Source organism: Mchenga conophoros, linkage group LG16 (genome assembly GCF_057382185.1).
Source record: "Mchenga conophoros isolate Kocher_MC1m ecotype Shallow Benthic linkage group LG16, M_conophoros_male_GT1.1, whole genome shotgun sequence".
NCBI lineage: Eukaryota > Metazoa > Chordata > Actinopteri > Cichliformes > Cichlidae > Mchenga > Mchenga conophoros.
The window spans coordinates 9,498,546-9,515,464 of NC_140541.1; the positions used below are offsets into that span (position 1 = coordinate 9,498,546).

General features: G+C 40.9%; 1 protein-coding gene across 3 annotated transcripts in view; it reads right to left on the minus strand.

Annotated features, from left to right (window-relative positions):
• man1a2 (mannosidase, alpha, class 1A, member 2) overlaps positions 1 to 16,919 on the minus strand; it is a 150,916-nt gene that overhangs the window by 81,526 nt on the left and 52,471 nt on the right. For all 3 annotated transcript variants that reach the window (XM_085250374.1, XM_085250375.1, XM_085250376.1), the window contains exon 5: positions 2,428 to 2,546. In XM_085250374.1, coding sequence (XP_085106500.1) covers positions 2,428 to 2,546 — 119 coding nt within the window. The remainder of the gene's footprint in view (positions 1 to 2,427; positions 2,547 to 16,919) is intronic.

The following is a 16,919-nucleotide window of genomic DNA, read 5'->3' on the forward strand; positions in this document are numbered from 1 at the left end:
TGCCCATCTATTTTACCCATATTGCGGCCATTTTGCCCTCCCCCCTAATCTTCCTCCTTCCATTCAACTAAACTGTGACTGATCTTGACCAGTTTCAGTTTCTCTCCCAGTTGCATTTCTCCTAACCCAATTTCACCCATGTCCTCCATGCAATCTAAGCCTTTCTCCTCTCACTCTCTCCATTCCTCTTCTCTGCAGAACCCCAGTGATCCCGAGGTTAATTAGCCCTCCAAGTGTCAGGCTGTTAGATCCCCTGCTTGGTGTCCTGTGATTGGCTCAGTAGGTGTAGTAAGAAGCTTGGGCACCAGAGTTTGGTGCCGGTATAAAGACAGGAATAAAAAGAGAAGAGGATTGCCAGAATGTGGACAGAAGAACTGAATTGAATTTAGGGAAAACTGATTAGAATAAACAAGACTACATGTAAAGCCACATTATTTAGAAATACAGAGGCACTTTTAAAGGCTGAGAATGCACTGAGGAGCGAGTGAGTAGTGAAAGATGGGGAATGAGTGAGCTGCTTTGGCTCAGGAGGTAGAGCAGCTCATCTACTAATCAGAAGGTTGGTCAATTCCTGCTTCAGGCTGCATGCCAAATATCTTCAGCAAGATACTAACTCCCAAGTTGTTTTCCAACTTCGGGGGTTATGTACGAATGTTAGATAGTAAACACTTAGGTAGGAAAGCATAGAAAAAAAGTGTTTATGTCAATGTGTGTAAATGGGTGAATGAGGCGAGTTGTATGAAGCACGCTTAAGAGCAGAAAATGCTAATAATGGAGTATATAGGAGGAGAAGGGCTGCAACAATTCATTGCATAATTTGAATACTTCAATTGCAAAATAATTCTCAACACAAATTCTCTGCTTCGATGCTTCCTTTAACACATGGCTCCGTAGCGTCACCATGGAGACACGTTTGCAGCTAAAACACCCCTGCAATATAAACGCATTTAGGAGCAGCGTGACAATAAAACTTTGACATTAAGGGCAAACTCACTGATAACACAACAGCAGAGATGATGATGATGATGGTGTCAAAGTTTAACGTGGAGCCAGAGTCTGTTTACACACCGTGAAGAGCAAAGCGGCGGCGGCGGCGCCATCACCAAGACTGAGTGAAAGAAAACATGGTTCTAGCGTCCTAAACAGCAGCACTGTTCCTGTGATCACCACTGAAGGTCAATTGATATGCCTTAGGTTAGATTCCATGTATATCTTATTTTATTTTGACTTTGGCTCTATTTGAGATTATTTATATATTTTTGCATTTAAGAAAATATTTTCTTTAAAAAATGTAATTTGATTGTATTTACGTGCCATTTTAAAGGGTTAAGTTGTTTTCTTTTTGTTTTCGACAGCTGTTTGCTCTAAAAAACTGCAATTTCTAAAAATGGAAACCAACGAGTAGTTCATTTTGAAAAACCTGTGTGTTCATTAATAAGAGAACAGCATTTCTTATCCGATTACTCGGTTAATCGATGGAATTATCGATACATTACTTAATTACTAAAATAATCAACAGCTGCGGCCCTAGCAAGCAGCACAGTCTCGGTCGTTGTGTCCTTGGGCAAGACACTTCACCTACCGCCTACTGGTGATGGCCAGAGGGGGCGATGGTGCGATATGGCAGCCTCGCTTCTGTCAGTCTGGCCCAGGGCAGCTGTGGCTACAACTGTAGCTGCCTCCAAGAGTGTGTGAATGTGAGAGTGAATGAATAATGGAATTGTAAAGCGCTTTGAGGGCCCCGAAAAGTGCTATATAAATGCAACCCATTATTATTATTATTATTATTATTATTATTAAAAAAAAAAAGAGGTGATTGACATCTGAAAGGAAGGAAAGAAAAGCTGGTGATGGGAGACTGAAGCAGAGGAAATAAATGAGGGGAGCTGCTGAACTGATGGACAAGACATGGAAATGAGAAACACTCAACAGAAAAGGCTGTGAGGACAGGAAGGGAGAAGAAAATGGATAGAGAGGACAAAGTCACGATTGTGACTGCAAAACACAGCCTGAATGAAGCAATGTTTGAAATCATTATTACTATAATGCTCGATATGAGGATAAATACTGAAAATATTCTCTAGTCTAATAGTTTCCAACAGCAACACTGGAGCGATACAATCTAGATGAATTAATTGGTGACAATTCAGTGCCAACATTCACAGGGATTTTGAGTAATGTTTGCATATTATTTATGGTCTAATAGTGCTGATGGGCTGATGAAAAATCATGTCAAGAAAGCATGCATCAGATCAATGAGCACTCCGGTGATATTTATTTAAGTGCAAGTCATCTCTTATGACAGCAGCACATTAAGAGCATTATGTGGACAAGCTGGAGACCATCATTAAGATATTAATGGAAGGCTTAATTATACCCAAGTGTTCTTGGGTATTTTATGTGTAGAGAGGGAAGGTGGGTACACACCACACTGAAGTCCAGATTCTGTTCAATCCACTCCTGGCCATCCTTGAACTCCTCGTGCAGACCCATGATGTACAGAGTATCTACTGCATCCACGATGGTTGCCCCCAGTTGAGAACTACCTGTACAACACACAAGATCAAACAATTGAAATTCTTCCATCAGTTATTGCTCATATGAATATTTATTTATGCAATTAACAGTGACATTGGTTTTACATCCATCAGAGGCTCTCCCAAAGACGCATGCATGGAAAAAGCTGCAAACTGTACACAGTGCAAGAGATGCACTGAACTTATTAAGAGAAAGTGAAAAGTCAGTGCAGATAACAGCTGGATCTATTTTCTACAAAGATTTAGTCTGTGCAACGTTATCGCTCCAACAACGATGATTTACCCCTAACCTGAGGATAAGCACGTCACATATCGCACTACTCAGTCCAAGAGGCCTGCATGTGTGTTGCTGTTCTTTGCCTCTGTTGACAACAGTTCATCCAGTCCACTTTAAACTTGCTTTACTGATTATTTTGTGTTTTTGGAGTGTAAGCCTGTGTACGTCTTTGACAGGACATTCACTGATCACATGGTCAAGATAATTTTCTCTCTGATTAGCCACCGTCTCATTTGGCATTAGCATTGTTCTTCAGGCTCGCTCAATGGGTTTGTCTTTATTAGCACCAAACCCTGTAGCTTTCCTTTTTCCAAAGTACTAACAATTTGTGTGTCTGGTGGCTTTTAGAAAAACTGTGTGTGTGGCGTTAACTGAAATTTGTCAAATATAGCTACAATTACACACTCTACTCTCGCTTACGTTACTTATACTGTAAATTAGTGTGTTTAACTTTAATATAATTAATTTATTACTTAAAGTATGCTTACATTTTTGCTCAATTTACTGTGAATACAGAACAGGCTTGCTGCTGCTGTAAATGTACAGCTTTAAATCAAATCATTGGACATAATTACATCAACCCAGACAGCAGTTACATTTAAAATGTTTATAATACTTCAAATAAATAGTCGGATGCGCATTCACAGCCACAAGCTAACATGACAATAGCTTGTGACATTGACACACCACCACATAAACATTCTGAACAACAAACCAATAAAAAAAAAAAATCCCTCTCACGCAGTTCAAGATGGATCTTTTAAAGCTAATCAGAACTCAGATCATTGAAATCAGCAAAAAGTAGACACAGTTAAAAAAAAAAAATACCAAGAAGCCAAGGAAGCTGCAATCAGTGCATTTCTAATAAAAAAAAGAAAAGAAAGAAGGAAAATAAAAAAAAAACAGAACTTAAAACTGTTGAATTAATATTTTCAGAAAGATATGGAGTGGCCAATCAATGGGCAAAAGCATTCAGCCAAGGCGAATGGTAGCAACCATAAAAAATGATCAGTTTGCAGCCACAGGAGCAGCTCTGTGTGTTTGTCTGTTATTCAGTGACATTTTAAAATGTTTTTCCTTTGCTAATGTGTGTTGTCACAGTAGGACTAATTCAAACACATTGCCACATTTCATTGCCTTTTCCATTCTGAGGAGGAGACTAGTAATCATAAGACATTACAGGAACAGGGAACTGCTTATTATAAGTTATTAAAACTGACTTTGTGCCTATAAGGTTCAACTTTATGTAAATCAAAACCCTCCTTAGAAATTAAAGTGAAAAAAGGAGTTATAGGATATTATAGGAAATATCATCAAAATGACTATTTCATCAGATCATCTACACCCTTTCTACTATTGCCTTCCAGTTTGCTTTAGTTCGGTTTGCATACATTACCACCATATTTCAGAGGTAAAAGTCAGTGGCACTGCCCTTTAAAGCCGTCCCCATTTCATATCAGAAGCTGCGTGAACAGCTAGAATTCCTGAGTCTGCTCGCCATCCCTTCTTATCTATGAATCCATTCAAAAGGAGAGTGTCTGGCTTCATGCAGGAGCTGCAGTGTTATTATCATCATAGACAGGAACCTCTAAATCACTCTAAAAATACACTGCAGTCAGGCGGGCGGAGCTGATAGCAAGATGCCCTGGCTGCCTGCCGGATCTTGACAGATTGGCGCGACCGTTGGTAGAGCAGAGCCCCTCTGCTGCACCACACAACCCCCATCTCCCTCCCTTCTGTCACTTCCATCACCTACAGGTACGCTTGAGGCTCCCATAGCAATGTGACACTGCTGACGCAAAGACAGAGGCCTGTCAAAGATACCGTCTCAGAATACTCCTCTAAAGGTCTTGTGCAATAGCTCCTAAATGCAGTGCTTCCTATGTGTTCACAACAATGACACCTCTGCTCTGTCAATCATTAACACTGTTGTGTTGTGAAGCAAATGAAATGTGACACTAACATTTTATATACGGACCTGTTTTCTTCTAAAACAACAAAAGGGTATCAAACCTCTTGTCTATGGTCCAGAAAAGAGGATTTTAATACCAAAAGGAGTTTTGGTGTTTATCAAACATCTTGAACAGAAGACATCCCAGACAACGTATGTTGTGTTAAAATGTCTTGGATTTGAAGATAACAATTTGGGTATTGATCCAAATAGAAATAAAATAGCCCTTAAAATCCTCTGTAAGTGATTATTCAATCCTTATGTTCATGACAAAACCTGCAAGTGATACTTCAAAGAACTGGAAATACTGTAGAGTCTTTACCTTACAATATAAAGCACCTTGAGGTGACTGTTGCTGTGAATTGGTAACATATAAACAAAAAGGATTGGACTGGATTAACTGATTGGGGACAAATTGCCCTTCTGTATGTAGAGCAGAAGATCTTAGCGAAAGGCTTTTTTCTTTGTTCATTTTTAAAAACTCCAACTTCTCACGTAGTGAAGGTGTTCTCTGGGTTTTTCACCTCGTCCGCCAACATGAAAACCAATGACAGCGGAGCATTTCTTTGGCCAATCCAATCTAGCAACAAGCTCATCAAATGAATCACCCTCCATCTTCTAATCCCAACTCCAAATTCAAAGCAAAAGAAAATTTAAATGTGCAGATTACTTATGCGTATCCGCCGGACTCTTCTGGGTGCGTTTCTCTAACCTTGAGAAATTCTGCTCGCTCTCATCTTTGGAAATAACCTTGTTATCACACCTGGAAAGTTTCTCTCTCCAGCTCAGCCTCCATCTTTTCGTCTGCCCCTCCCTCGTATACCGAACCATCTGCTTGTGCTCATTCATCACTGTCTTGCTGCGTTCTCCCTAATCTTTCCTTGATCGCTCCATTCAGAACCCAGATTCGCGAACAATCCATTCACGCTTTTTTACATATACATCTCATTAAAAAATTTATTTTTTGTTAATTTGACTCAACATCTTTCCCTACGAACGGTCACCATGCATCTTCCTGTATCATCTCTGTCATGTCCTGTTGCCATGGGTTTTCACGACCTGACTGCTCTGCAGCCTTGATATAAACAACACCAAAGGCATCACATGAAGTTGAATTGGTGCTTCCAGGAGTTGATTTTAGGGTTGCCAGGCGCTGCTTATCAGAGACAAATTGGCCGGGATGACGTTTATTTATTCAGGGAATTATTGCCACTGCCTCGTGCACACAGACCTCGCCAGCTGCAAACCAACACACACTCTCATCAGGTCTCCTGCTCTTTTAACATAGATTCATGTACTCTCCCTTCCCTTTGATACACCACACAGCTTCTCACTACTTCAACTGAACTCCACCCCCCACTCTTCAACATGCTCTCTCCATCTATCACAATTTCACACACCTCTCTCTCCCTCTCCCCCTCCATTATCTCTCTCTCCCTCTCTCGAACACTCACACTCTCCGTCCCAGGCTCCGTGCCGGTTTCATTAGACGACAGGTTTCAGAGGCATGAATTCACACGAGGCACGAAAACGTGATGCCATTATTCAGTCTCCATTCTCCCTGTCTTGTAAACTGTCGGCTCAGGGAGAGTGGGAGATGATTGAGAGCTCAGGTGTGTGTGTTTGTGCGTGTCATGCATAAATTCGCTTGGTTTGGCTCTGAATCGAATGAAAATGGAAGAAAGTGTAGAGGTGATGTGTGGAGATACATACAAAGCATTTGTGTTTCAAGCGTCCGTGTCGTGCCTTGTGTTTCTTATCATGACCTCTACACAACTCTGTGGACATGCAGGTCTAGTTGCAAGTCTACTCTTCTTACTCCTGTACAGACTATTTCTCCCTAACATCCAGGGCTGCCCTCCGAAAGCTGAAGTCAGAGATCCCACATTTAAGTTGCAGTGTGTTTGAGGACGTGTGATGAAGCTGAAATCTGAGGTTTAAGTGTTACCAGAAGAGCCGTTCCCTTTAACAAATCTCTGTATGATGCTGCGTTTACTGACCTACAAGAAAGTAAATAAGGGTCTGGTTCTTGCCAAATTATGAGACCCTTCCTCCCTTCAGTAGAGAAGAGCTGATCCAAACAGAACAAGCTGACAACGTACCATGCTGCTCGAAGCCTGGTACATTTAAATGTCGGAAAAAGTTTTTAAAATTCTAAATGCAAACTCTGAGGAAGAGCTACTCCTACTACTACAACAAACAGGAAATGTGTCTAGTGTTCCACACTGCTGAATCTAAATAACACGTGTTATAGGTGCTTGTTATTCCAGGAACTCATTAAGATAGATGGACACATCAGCCATCTATTTTAATTAACATTGCAGCTAGAGAAGTGCAGGTCATGAAATATTAAGCCGTGGAAGTGCCGAATGCAGCCACATGTAGAACGAGGCAGGCTGTGCAAACAGAGCACTGGGGGAACTATGGGTGAACTGAATAGAGAGTCTAGAGTGTGGAGAACTAATCCGAGCAAATAAAGAGTAAAATTAAGAGCAGAGCAGCAGGATTATGCCGGTTTCAGGACTGAAGAGCAGAGATGAAGATGTGAAGAGCTGCAGAATGAGGTGGATCAGTGTGAACAGTGAGAGGTTGCAGGCAGACGTAGACAAAATCAGAAACTTTAACTTTTCTGATTTGTAAAATGAATAAATCCTCTAAACTTAATCTTAAATACCAGTGTTTTAGATCTAACTTATAATTTGGAAATTATTGTAAAAAGTTATGTAAAATGAACAATTTTACATTTACAGGAAATGCCTTTTGTTGCCACTACGTCTGTTGTTGCAGGATGGGGCCAAAATCTTTCCAGTGGTTTAAAAAATGATATTGAAAATCAAGCATTTTCCTGGGTATCAGTATTGAATTTGAAAGTATCATGACAACCCTGCTCCATTTAAAGAAACAGTATTTTCTCTGGAGTGTTCAGGATACCTGGAAATACTCCAGTTCGACTTTAACAAAGTAGCCGAGTTCAGTTAGTGTCACAGGGATTTAATCTACTATCTAACTCGATCATAAATGGCATCGTTTCTTCACAAATGCTGCAGCTGTTACCAGCAGAAAAAATAATTCCTAACATATATGTGGTGCAATTTTGGGAGACGTGAAATAAAATGAGCTGGAGTCACCAAAGTCAAGATTACCATGATGCCTTTTGCTTTAAAGTGAACCTTTGTTCCAACAAATTTAGCAAGCACAGTTAAAGCGTCCTGCACAGTTCTGGACCGTTTGTCCTCTTCTATGGACCCAGGTCCTGTGTGGCCCTGCAGCCTGTCCTGTAATATACCCAGTGGCAATTAATGAAGCCAAATCAAACTCCCCAAGACAATTCAGACTAGCCTGGCTGGCGATGAGTAACTGGTTACCAACTTATTTGGCAGCAGAATTAAACATCTGCTGTGTTCTGTTTTCTGCCTCAGAGTGTTACTGGTCAGTCTGGGCTTTTCAGCTCTACATGAGCTCCCTGGCTAAACCTCAGCCCGGATGCCCGTTTCCAGGCTCGGTGCCAAAGAGCCTCAGTCGGCACTGGTCTGAGTGTAAAGGTATTTGCTGGCATCCCCTTGCCCCATGTGCAAAGAAAATTAAACAAATAGCTTTGACAACAGTGTCGCTTGTGTTTGCAAATGAAGAGTTGAATGGTCAAAGGATTTCAGCTCAGTTAATGATGACACAATCGAATTAGATAGGCCACCATTATGTGATTATATGACAATATGTGCAACTCTCCTGCACTACGGGCGGAGCTAGGATTATAGGGTTACTGTGAATCCCTATATCACATACATATCCCCACATGGCTACTGTGAGTGTTTGTTTTTCCACCCTTGAGCCTAGTTTGAATACAAAGTTGTAATAAAACTGCTGGTATTATTTTCTGTAATTTGGCCTGGCCTGTCATGGACAGAACACTACAGGTCTGTCTAAAAGAACACGACTCAGAACTGAATATTAACTCAGAAGAAAGAAGAAAACAGATTCAGCAAATTTGATCTACACTACATTTTCCATATCCAACAGACAAGTTATACAAAGTTTAGATAGGTGTCTATGCTCTTTTGGTGACTGTGCTAATCTTTGTGAAAAATAATTTAAAAAGGTAATAAAATAAGAGATGTGAGATGTGAACAATGTTCCTTAGCACTGCAATCAAGTTAAAAAAAAATGTCTTCTTGTCAAGAGGTAATAATCGCCCACAAGGACAATGGAACCAGAAAAACATCTGCAAAGCGTATTTTTCATCACTCCATTTTATTAAATCTTAATGACTAAAAAGGTCATCTAAATGATCCATCTGCTCAACCCTCTACACCACAGACTTCAGCCACTGCACAGAGACCTGCCATCTTCAGAAGTTTTCTGATGACTCTGCGGTGGTTGGATGCATCAGCAGGGATGATGAGACAGAGTACCGGGCTGTGGTCGACTCCTTTGTCACGTGGTGTGAGCAGAATCATCTGCAGCTCAACGTGGCAAAGACCAAGGAACTGATCGTGGACTTCAGGAAGACCAGGAAACACTTGACCCCTGTTTCAATCCAGGGGGTCAGTGTTGACATTGTGGAGGACTATAAATACCTTGGAGTACACATTGACAATAAACTGGACTGGGCTAAAAACACCACAGCACTTTACAGGAAGGGCCAGAGTCGTCTCTATTTTTTGAGGCGACTGAGGTCCTTCAACATCTGCCAGAAAATGCTGAGGATTTTCTATGAGTCTGTGGTGGCCAGTGCGATCCTCTATGCTGTTGCATGCTGGGGGAGCAGGCTGAGGGTCGCAGATGCCAACAGACTTAATAAACTGATCCGTAAGGCCAGCAATGTTGTGGGGATGGAGCTGGACTCCCTCAAGGTGGTGTCGGAGAGGCGGATGCTGTCCAAGATAAAGACAATGTTGGATAACACCTCCCACCCACTCCATGACATGTTGGTCAGTCACAGGAGCACGTTCAGTGAGAGACTGAGATTACCGAAAAGCACCACTGAACGACACAGGAAATCATTCCTGCCTGTGGCCATCTCCCTGTACAACGCATCCACTTAACACACTGTTTGCTGCTACAACTACACATGTTTCTTTTCCAAATATTTATTTATAAGTGACTTATGTATGTATGTATGTATATATATGTATATATTGTACTATTCTTAGTTAGTGTATTGTCTGTCTTGTCTTAATGTTGGTTTAAAATGGAGCACTGTAACAAAAAATAATTTCCCCCAGGGATCAATAAAGTATTCTGATTCTGATTCTGATTCTGATATGGGCGTTAAGCGGGTTACTAGGGCAATTATCGCAGCCTTTCTTGTACAAAGTTACTGCAATCTAGCCTTTCAAAAGCTCAATTTATGTTTCGTGAGTCAAAGTCTCCTTTGTTTAAAACACAAAGCATAATGTCAAATGTGGGTCTTTGTCACTGACAGACAAAAAAAAAACAAAAAAAACCCAACAAAGCTGAGGAAAGTCATCTGTATGAAAAGAGAACGTTGGCCAAGATGTGTAAGTGTGGGCAATGGGGAGGAAAGAGGAGTGTGACCTTTCCTGAAGTATTTTAGTTAAATAAAAGGTCAGCAACTCCTACAAAATCTAAATGGTATGCACATGAAATTTTCTGGGAGACAGAACTATACAACCAATTTATCTGAAACAAATTCACATCAAAACAACTGGGCCGCCGAGTACAACTTTTTTACAGCTTTGCACTGCCACCAAACCTCCCTGCACTGTACTGAATCAGATCCCTTTAACAAAAAATAACAACCCGACTGGTTCCAATGAGCCCAAACCAATTATTCAGCAGCAGTTATACAACCTTGATCATCATCTGCTCACATTGATGGCAGACAATAAAAATGCCAAAGCCTGTGGGTACAAACCTACAAGGTGATGTTTTGTTTAAGAACCTTCCCCTTTTTCTTCTCTGTTTGAGAGGCTTATGCACATTCCTGCTGGACTCAGCAGCAGGCAAATCCTTCTGTTTCCTGCTGTCCAACTCGGCACTGGCAGCCCTGCTGAAAGTTTAATCTGAAAGGGAGGCTCACATTAATGTTCTGAAGAAGATTTGATGCCTTGTTTGGGAGCAGAATTCAGGTCTTACTCTTCACTCTCTTTTCACATTGTAACTGTTCCAAAGCCTGTCAGGGTAGGAATTATGTAACAAGCTCAGTCATAAATAGAAGTACCAATTAATTCTAGCAGGTACAGATCAGATCTGAAGTGGTGTCAAGAGGTTACAATTACTAATAATACATTTTTAGAAGCCATAAAAAATGCATTTAACCTTAACCACTAATGTAAGAATTTCCATTTGTTTTCATGGTTATGTTTCACTGCTATCAGATTACAATATATCCAATAACTTACTAATAACTTACTTCCAACTCGGCAAATCAAGTCCATTTGGCAGGTGACTCTGTGGAATATAGTGATGGTTACTGCTCTAACTACAGCCTGACATCATGAACCTGTGATTCCAGAAACACTAAGAATTTCAGTGAGCAAATTTGCCACCGTTACCACTGTGAACCTGAAATGTGCAGACAAGCATGGCAACAGTAACTAAGAGGCATGGAGCTTAGTGAAGCATCAGCTGGATTTCTCTCTGTCTTCCCCTCCACAATCCCTGATCTCTGCTTCACGCTCTTCCTCTGCTTCCTATTCTGCTGCAGAAAGCAGTCTCGAGTCTTTGGGCCATCATTAGGAAGCAATCATCAGGCAAACCTTTCACCCCACTCCACTCTTTCTTACTGTCTCAGTCATCAACACATCCAAGCATACAACGTGCAAGCTTTGGGAGTGAAATGCCTTCAGTTAAACATGCATGGCTTCTCATCCAACATGGAAAATCACTTCTGTTACTAAGTATTAACCAACAGAATATTAGTTTCCCATTATTTCCAAAATATGAGATGAGTAAGAGTTTCCTTTTACAAACAAACAGAATAATTTTTTTTTAAAAAAGCTTGTGTTATAAACTCTCGGCACTGTCAAGTAAATTTTCCTACTTGAAGCACACATGCCCGTGAACAAAGTAACCTAGCTAAACTGTGGTTGTTTGGAGGTAAAACTGATAGTGTCTCATCAGTTTTACCTGTACACGAGAGATGTGTCTGCAAATAAAATGCAGAAGGTGAGTGATAATGACACCCTGTCAGGTGAAATGTTAGGAAGGTATTTATGTATGCAAAACAGATCTAAGTTCGGCGACTCGCCTATGAACAGTAAGGGTTTGGCTGACACCGTTTTACACTTACGAGCACCAAACTAAGACCATGGTAATAGTGCCATAAGATTTCTGGAATCAACCCTCATGAAAAAGGCAACAACAGTGAGGAGTTTTGGATAATAGCTTACAGCTGACATCATGCTGCATCCATAAAAAGATAACTAAGGAAGTACTAGAAGTAGGCTCTGTGGGTTATTCAATATCTTGCGATCAATGCTGACAATACACCCAGAGCAGCACAAGATGCATCGCATTGCTTTTGTTTGTATACAGAGACTTTATGGACATGCACAAATACTCTAACATATCATGAATACCCCAAAAGGTGTATTCAGTTCATTTGGACGTAGTGTTTATAGTGGGAGAAACGTTCAGCTGACTGCAGGCTTCCCCAACCTTATAAACAGTACTCATGGCCGCTGATCAATGATCTTTGATTAATGATCAACGCACTTTGATTGGTGGTTGATCAATGGTCATGACAATTTCCATATTAATGATCAAGGAACTGACCTCATAGCCAAACAGTCAAGGCACACTTTGGTACAAGAACTCAGTTTATGGCACTAGATATTACTTATTTAATATCTGCACATAAACATGTTATTTTGCTTACTGATCATGAAGCCATCACATAAAGGCATGTAAGCAACAGGGTCAAGTAAAGTTACATGACACTGAGTGAAAGTGGTCATTACATCATCCACACAAACCCAGCAGAGATAATGTGAGAAGGAATGAAAATCCAGTAGCTCTACAGAAGATTACATGGCTGAGTCTACTGATTAGCAAAGCTTGAAATCAAAGTAGGGTTTGATCTGGTATTTTTACAGGACTCTGAAAGTGACTGAAGCCAAAGAGAACCTACTGGTACACAGAGGGCCTGTAGATAGTCTTCTAAACCCCCCACCCCCAAATGACTCGTATACTGAAAATCCTGTAATAATTCTTTTTGCTTTACTTGAATGCAGTAATTTATGAGCTTTAATGCCATTAAGAAAAGCAGCAAAACAAAGAAACAGCATCAAATGCTTTTGAGATTACAACCGAGAATGTGTTGTTGAAAACTGAGTTTAAAGTGACAGATCATCTCTGTGGGCAAACAACCAAAGTAATCTTGTAATGGAAAAAGCATGCTATGAATAATGAGGCAGCTCTCTCCAGTACTGAGCTGACAGTGGATCCAGGTGTCCAAGCCTCATCCCCGCTTTGCATCATCCCCATCGCCTCCAACCTAACAGGCCTCTAGCAACAACATGCCTGAGGCTGTCTGTAATATCATTTACTGTGAGCGTGTCAAACTGCCGCTGGGGAAAAGCCATGGGGATGAGATATGAGCAAATCTCCACTTGCAGGTTTAGATGAAAATCGCTGGACTGCAAAACCAATAAAGCAATAACAGCCACTAGACAGAGTATGGATGGCAGGCCTCAGACTCACCACTGAACTCCCTCGCGTGTCGCGAAACGAGACTAAAGCCGCTGAAATTACTTCAAAAAGCCACAAATTAAATCTATAGAAAGTAGCAACCCTAAGAAACAACACTCCTCAATTTCTACTGCAAGTAGGGCTACAACGATTCCTTGGCATCATCGATGACGTCGACTACAACAAATAGTCGACATTTACATTGTCAATGTGTCGTATACTAATACCACGTAAATGCATGTTTGTAACTGCAATACACTACAGGAAGCTATGGGGGCAGTATCGCCTCCATTGTCTGCCAAGACTGGAGTCAAAACGAATGAAAAAGATCGCACTGCAAACGCAAAGCACGAGGACGGAAAAAAAATTAATTGTCTACATGACTGTTACCGCATCATCATTTCTAATTCTGTTTTGTTCTGTTTTAGTAGTATTAGGCACAGGCATATACTAGTTTTAAAAAAATCCAGTGTATTTGCTACTTTTGTCTTACAGAAAGGTCATGAGTTATAGTGGCTTGAACTGTGTAGACAAAGGATGTGTTTGGATCTGAAGTCAAAAATCAACTCAGCTCATCTCAACAGAATAGGGTGGAAAAATAAATGCATCGGCATCAGCGCGAGGCAGAGGAGACAAGGTTATCTGAGGCACAATGGGAGCCCTGGTCCACTTGTTACCATTCTGGCCAGCCCTCTTCTCTCAGGACAGATTAAGGCTGAGCTGGAAGGCATGCAGTGAGCACAAAGAGCTTTACGCATTTTCTTTTTTAACAGCTGCATGGAGGGCATGTTAAATAGAAGCTAGCTGTATACAAACTGTTATGTATGTAATGCTTTTGTCGGGAACAGAACGCTTCTCAGTTCTAGCCTGAAACGGGACGATGCCGCGCTCGCTTGGTCGGAGATGAGAAATCTTTCCACATTGCCCTCCAGTCAAGAAGTCAGGTTCAGAATTCAAGTTTAAAGAAATGCAAAGGGATACTTTTTATCCCAACGTGCAGTGCATCAGGGTCTAGCAAAATATGAACGTGGTTTAAATCCATAACTCGCACTATTTTCATCCAGTCAGCCAGACTTTTGGATGTCTGAGTCCCCCGTGTTAAAAGCAGTCAATGTCAGTAATAGCTAACACAGCAGGAGGTCCACTGCATCTCTCAAATACTGCTTTTTCTTTCTGCATTCTGCACTCTCTCCAAATCACACCAAAACACAATCAATACCGCCTGTAAGAAGACAGGATACGCCTCATCAATAATGGAAGTGTGTTTTGTGAGGAGTGCAATGCTTGATTTTGCCTTGTGTCTTGCTTGTATTTTATTGGCCACCCAGTGAATAATAACAGCATCTATCCAGAGTCAGCTATTACAAGGCGGCAGGGGAAAACCACCCAGACAGACACAATGATAAAACACAAAAGGACATGCTGCAGATGAACAGTCAGACACACATGAATACTAACAAATGGAAGTGCGCACACACACACAAGCAGCATCTATCTACCATTTAGCAGCAGCTCATAAAATAACAGAGGCGCCTCCGGCCAATTTGCCAGACGGAACGTTCCAATTTGACACAAACGCCTCATAAGCATGCACCCTCACACCACACACGCACATAAACGCACACATCCAGCAACATTAGCATAAACACACAAGTCAAGCTGGCAACTCAAACAGATAAACAAGCACAAAGCCACATTTTCACAGGTATAAGCTCACAGTATCCAATGAGTTAAATCATTATTGGCAGTGATTATTACTAACACATCTATCGATATTAACCATAGCTCTCCTCATCTTTTCACCATTTACTTTCGTAATTCAAATGAATCAAACACGACACAAAGGCAAAGGCTGCAGCCTACACAGTCATTCCATCCAGCTATTGTTTAGCAGGTTATGTGCTAATTGCGTCTTCTTTACAAAGCTGTGACAGAGGGCTGGATAGCTCTGGATAGCTGTGTGCCTACTTCATCAACTCTGAAAGCCATAGACCACAGATGAAGACATGCAATTGACTAATAACACAAGGAGGTACAAGAAAAAGCTTGGGAACGCTTTGAAATAACCTGGATTTCTCTATTGATTACTGACAGAATGTGACCACCTAAGACAACTGTGGATATGCACCATCTGAACTAATAGCACACAGGCAGTTTGAAGTGGCCAAAGCAAAACTGTAGAGATGCAAGAAGCCTGAAAATGCTACACGTATATTTCTAACATTCTGGCTGCAACAGAAGCATATTTCATTTCTAAAGCATGGCAGAGGCTTGGGTTTGATTTGCTGACTCTGAGCTTGGTTGGCTTTCAGCACTGAAGAGAACACTGAATTACACACTGCATCAAAAAAGCTCAGGGGCACCCATAGTACACAAACTACTTTTCCGGGATCCACCATGATCTGACTCACATGAAGATCTGACCATTTTTATACGTAATAAAATGAGAGATCTTCATAGCTCCAAAGGATTCACAAATGTACAAATGCCTTACAGCAACATCAAACATGAGCACGTATGAAAAACAGCTTTGCTAGCGCAATCATTTTGCCCATTTATCAATTAAGAGAACTATTTTCAGAACTTTTGGTTCATAAAGATACCAGTAACATTTTCTATATCAGAAATTTGGACAACCTTGCTGACAAAAATTCCGTCTTAACTGGGCACTGGTTATTTAAAACTACTATTATTTCTTCACTTCAGCAGCTTCTGTTTTTTAAAATGCCTCAGGCACGAGCTAAGCCAGGTATAAATATTGTATTTGTTACAAGAATGAACTCAAGAACCTTTGTGCTCTCTGAGCTCTCGGGGAACTGAGGACTCAGTTAGCTGGGCTGCACTCGTACTAATAGATTTACAGTGTATAACCAACAGGTCAAATTAGCCAGGCAACCCGGCCAATCAAAGCAATCTGTGCTTTTAGGGAGGAGGTTTTTAAGAGACAGAAGCTAAAACTGAGCATTTCTGGTACAGGATATGAAGAGCTATTGCAACAGATAACAGAAGTAAAAAATTAAAAAAAATTCTGAACAAGCATCCAAACATATCCCAAAATAAAATGATAAATCTGCAACTGAGCATAATACGAGCACTTAAAGTTTGCATAGTTATGAACTTGCAGACTATTCACAGCCAAAATTTATCAGCTCCCATTTGCCCAAAGGAGCTTTGCAGTGAGTTTTAGCCCCCTGCATAGCCTGTCTAGCCTGCAACTTTAGTGTTTTGGTTAATTGGCGCAGTTCTTAGTGGGCGGTCCTTCTCAGTCAATAAGTTCTAAAAAGCCTCTGTACACTTCAGACTACACAGCAAGCAGCAGACAGGCAGAGTGGAGCATCAGCTGCTGAAGAGCCAGATAGTTTTGTACAAGTGCTGGCAGAGACCAAAAAAGAAAGACTTCACAGACTTCCAAACATAGATAGAGATAGATAGTTTAAGCTATAATTCAGTCATTTTAACATTTTATATGAATCGTTTCTGTAAAACATATTTAATTTGAACA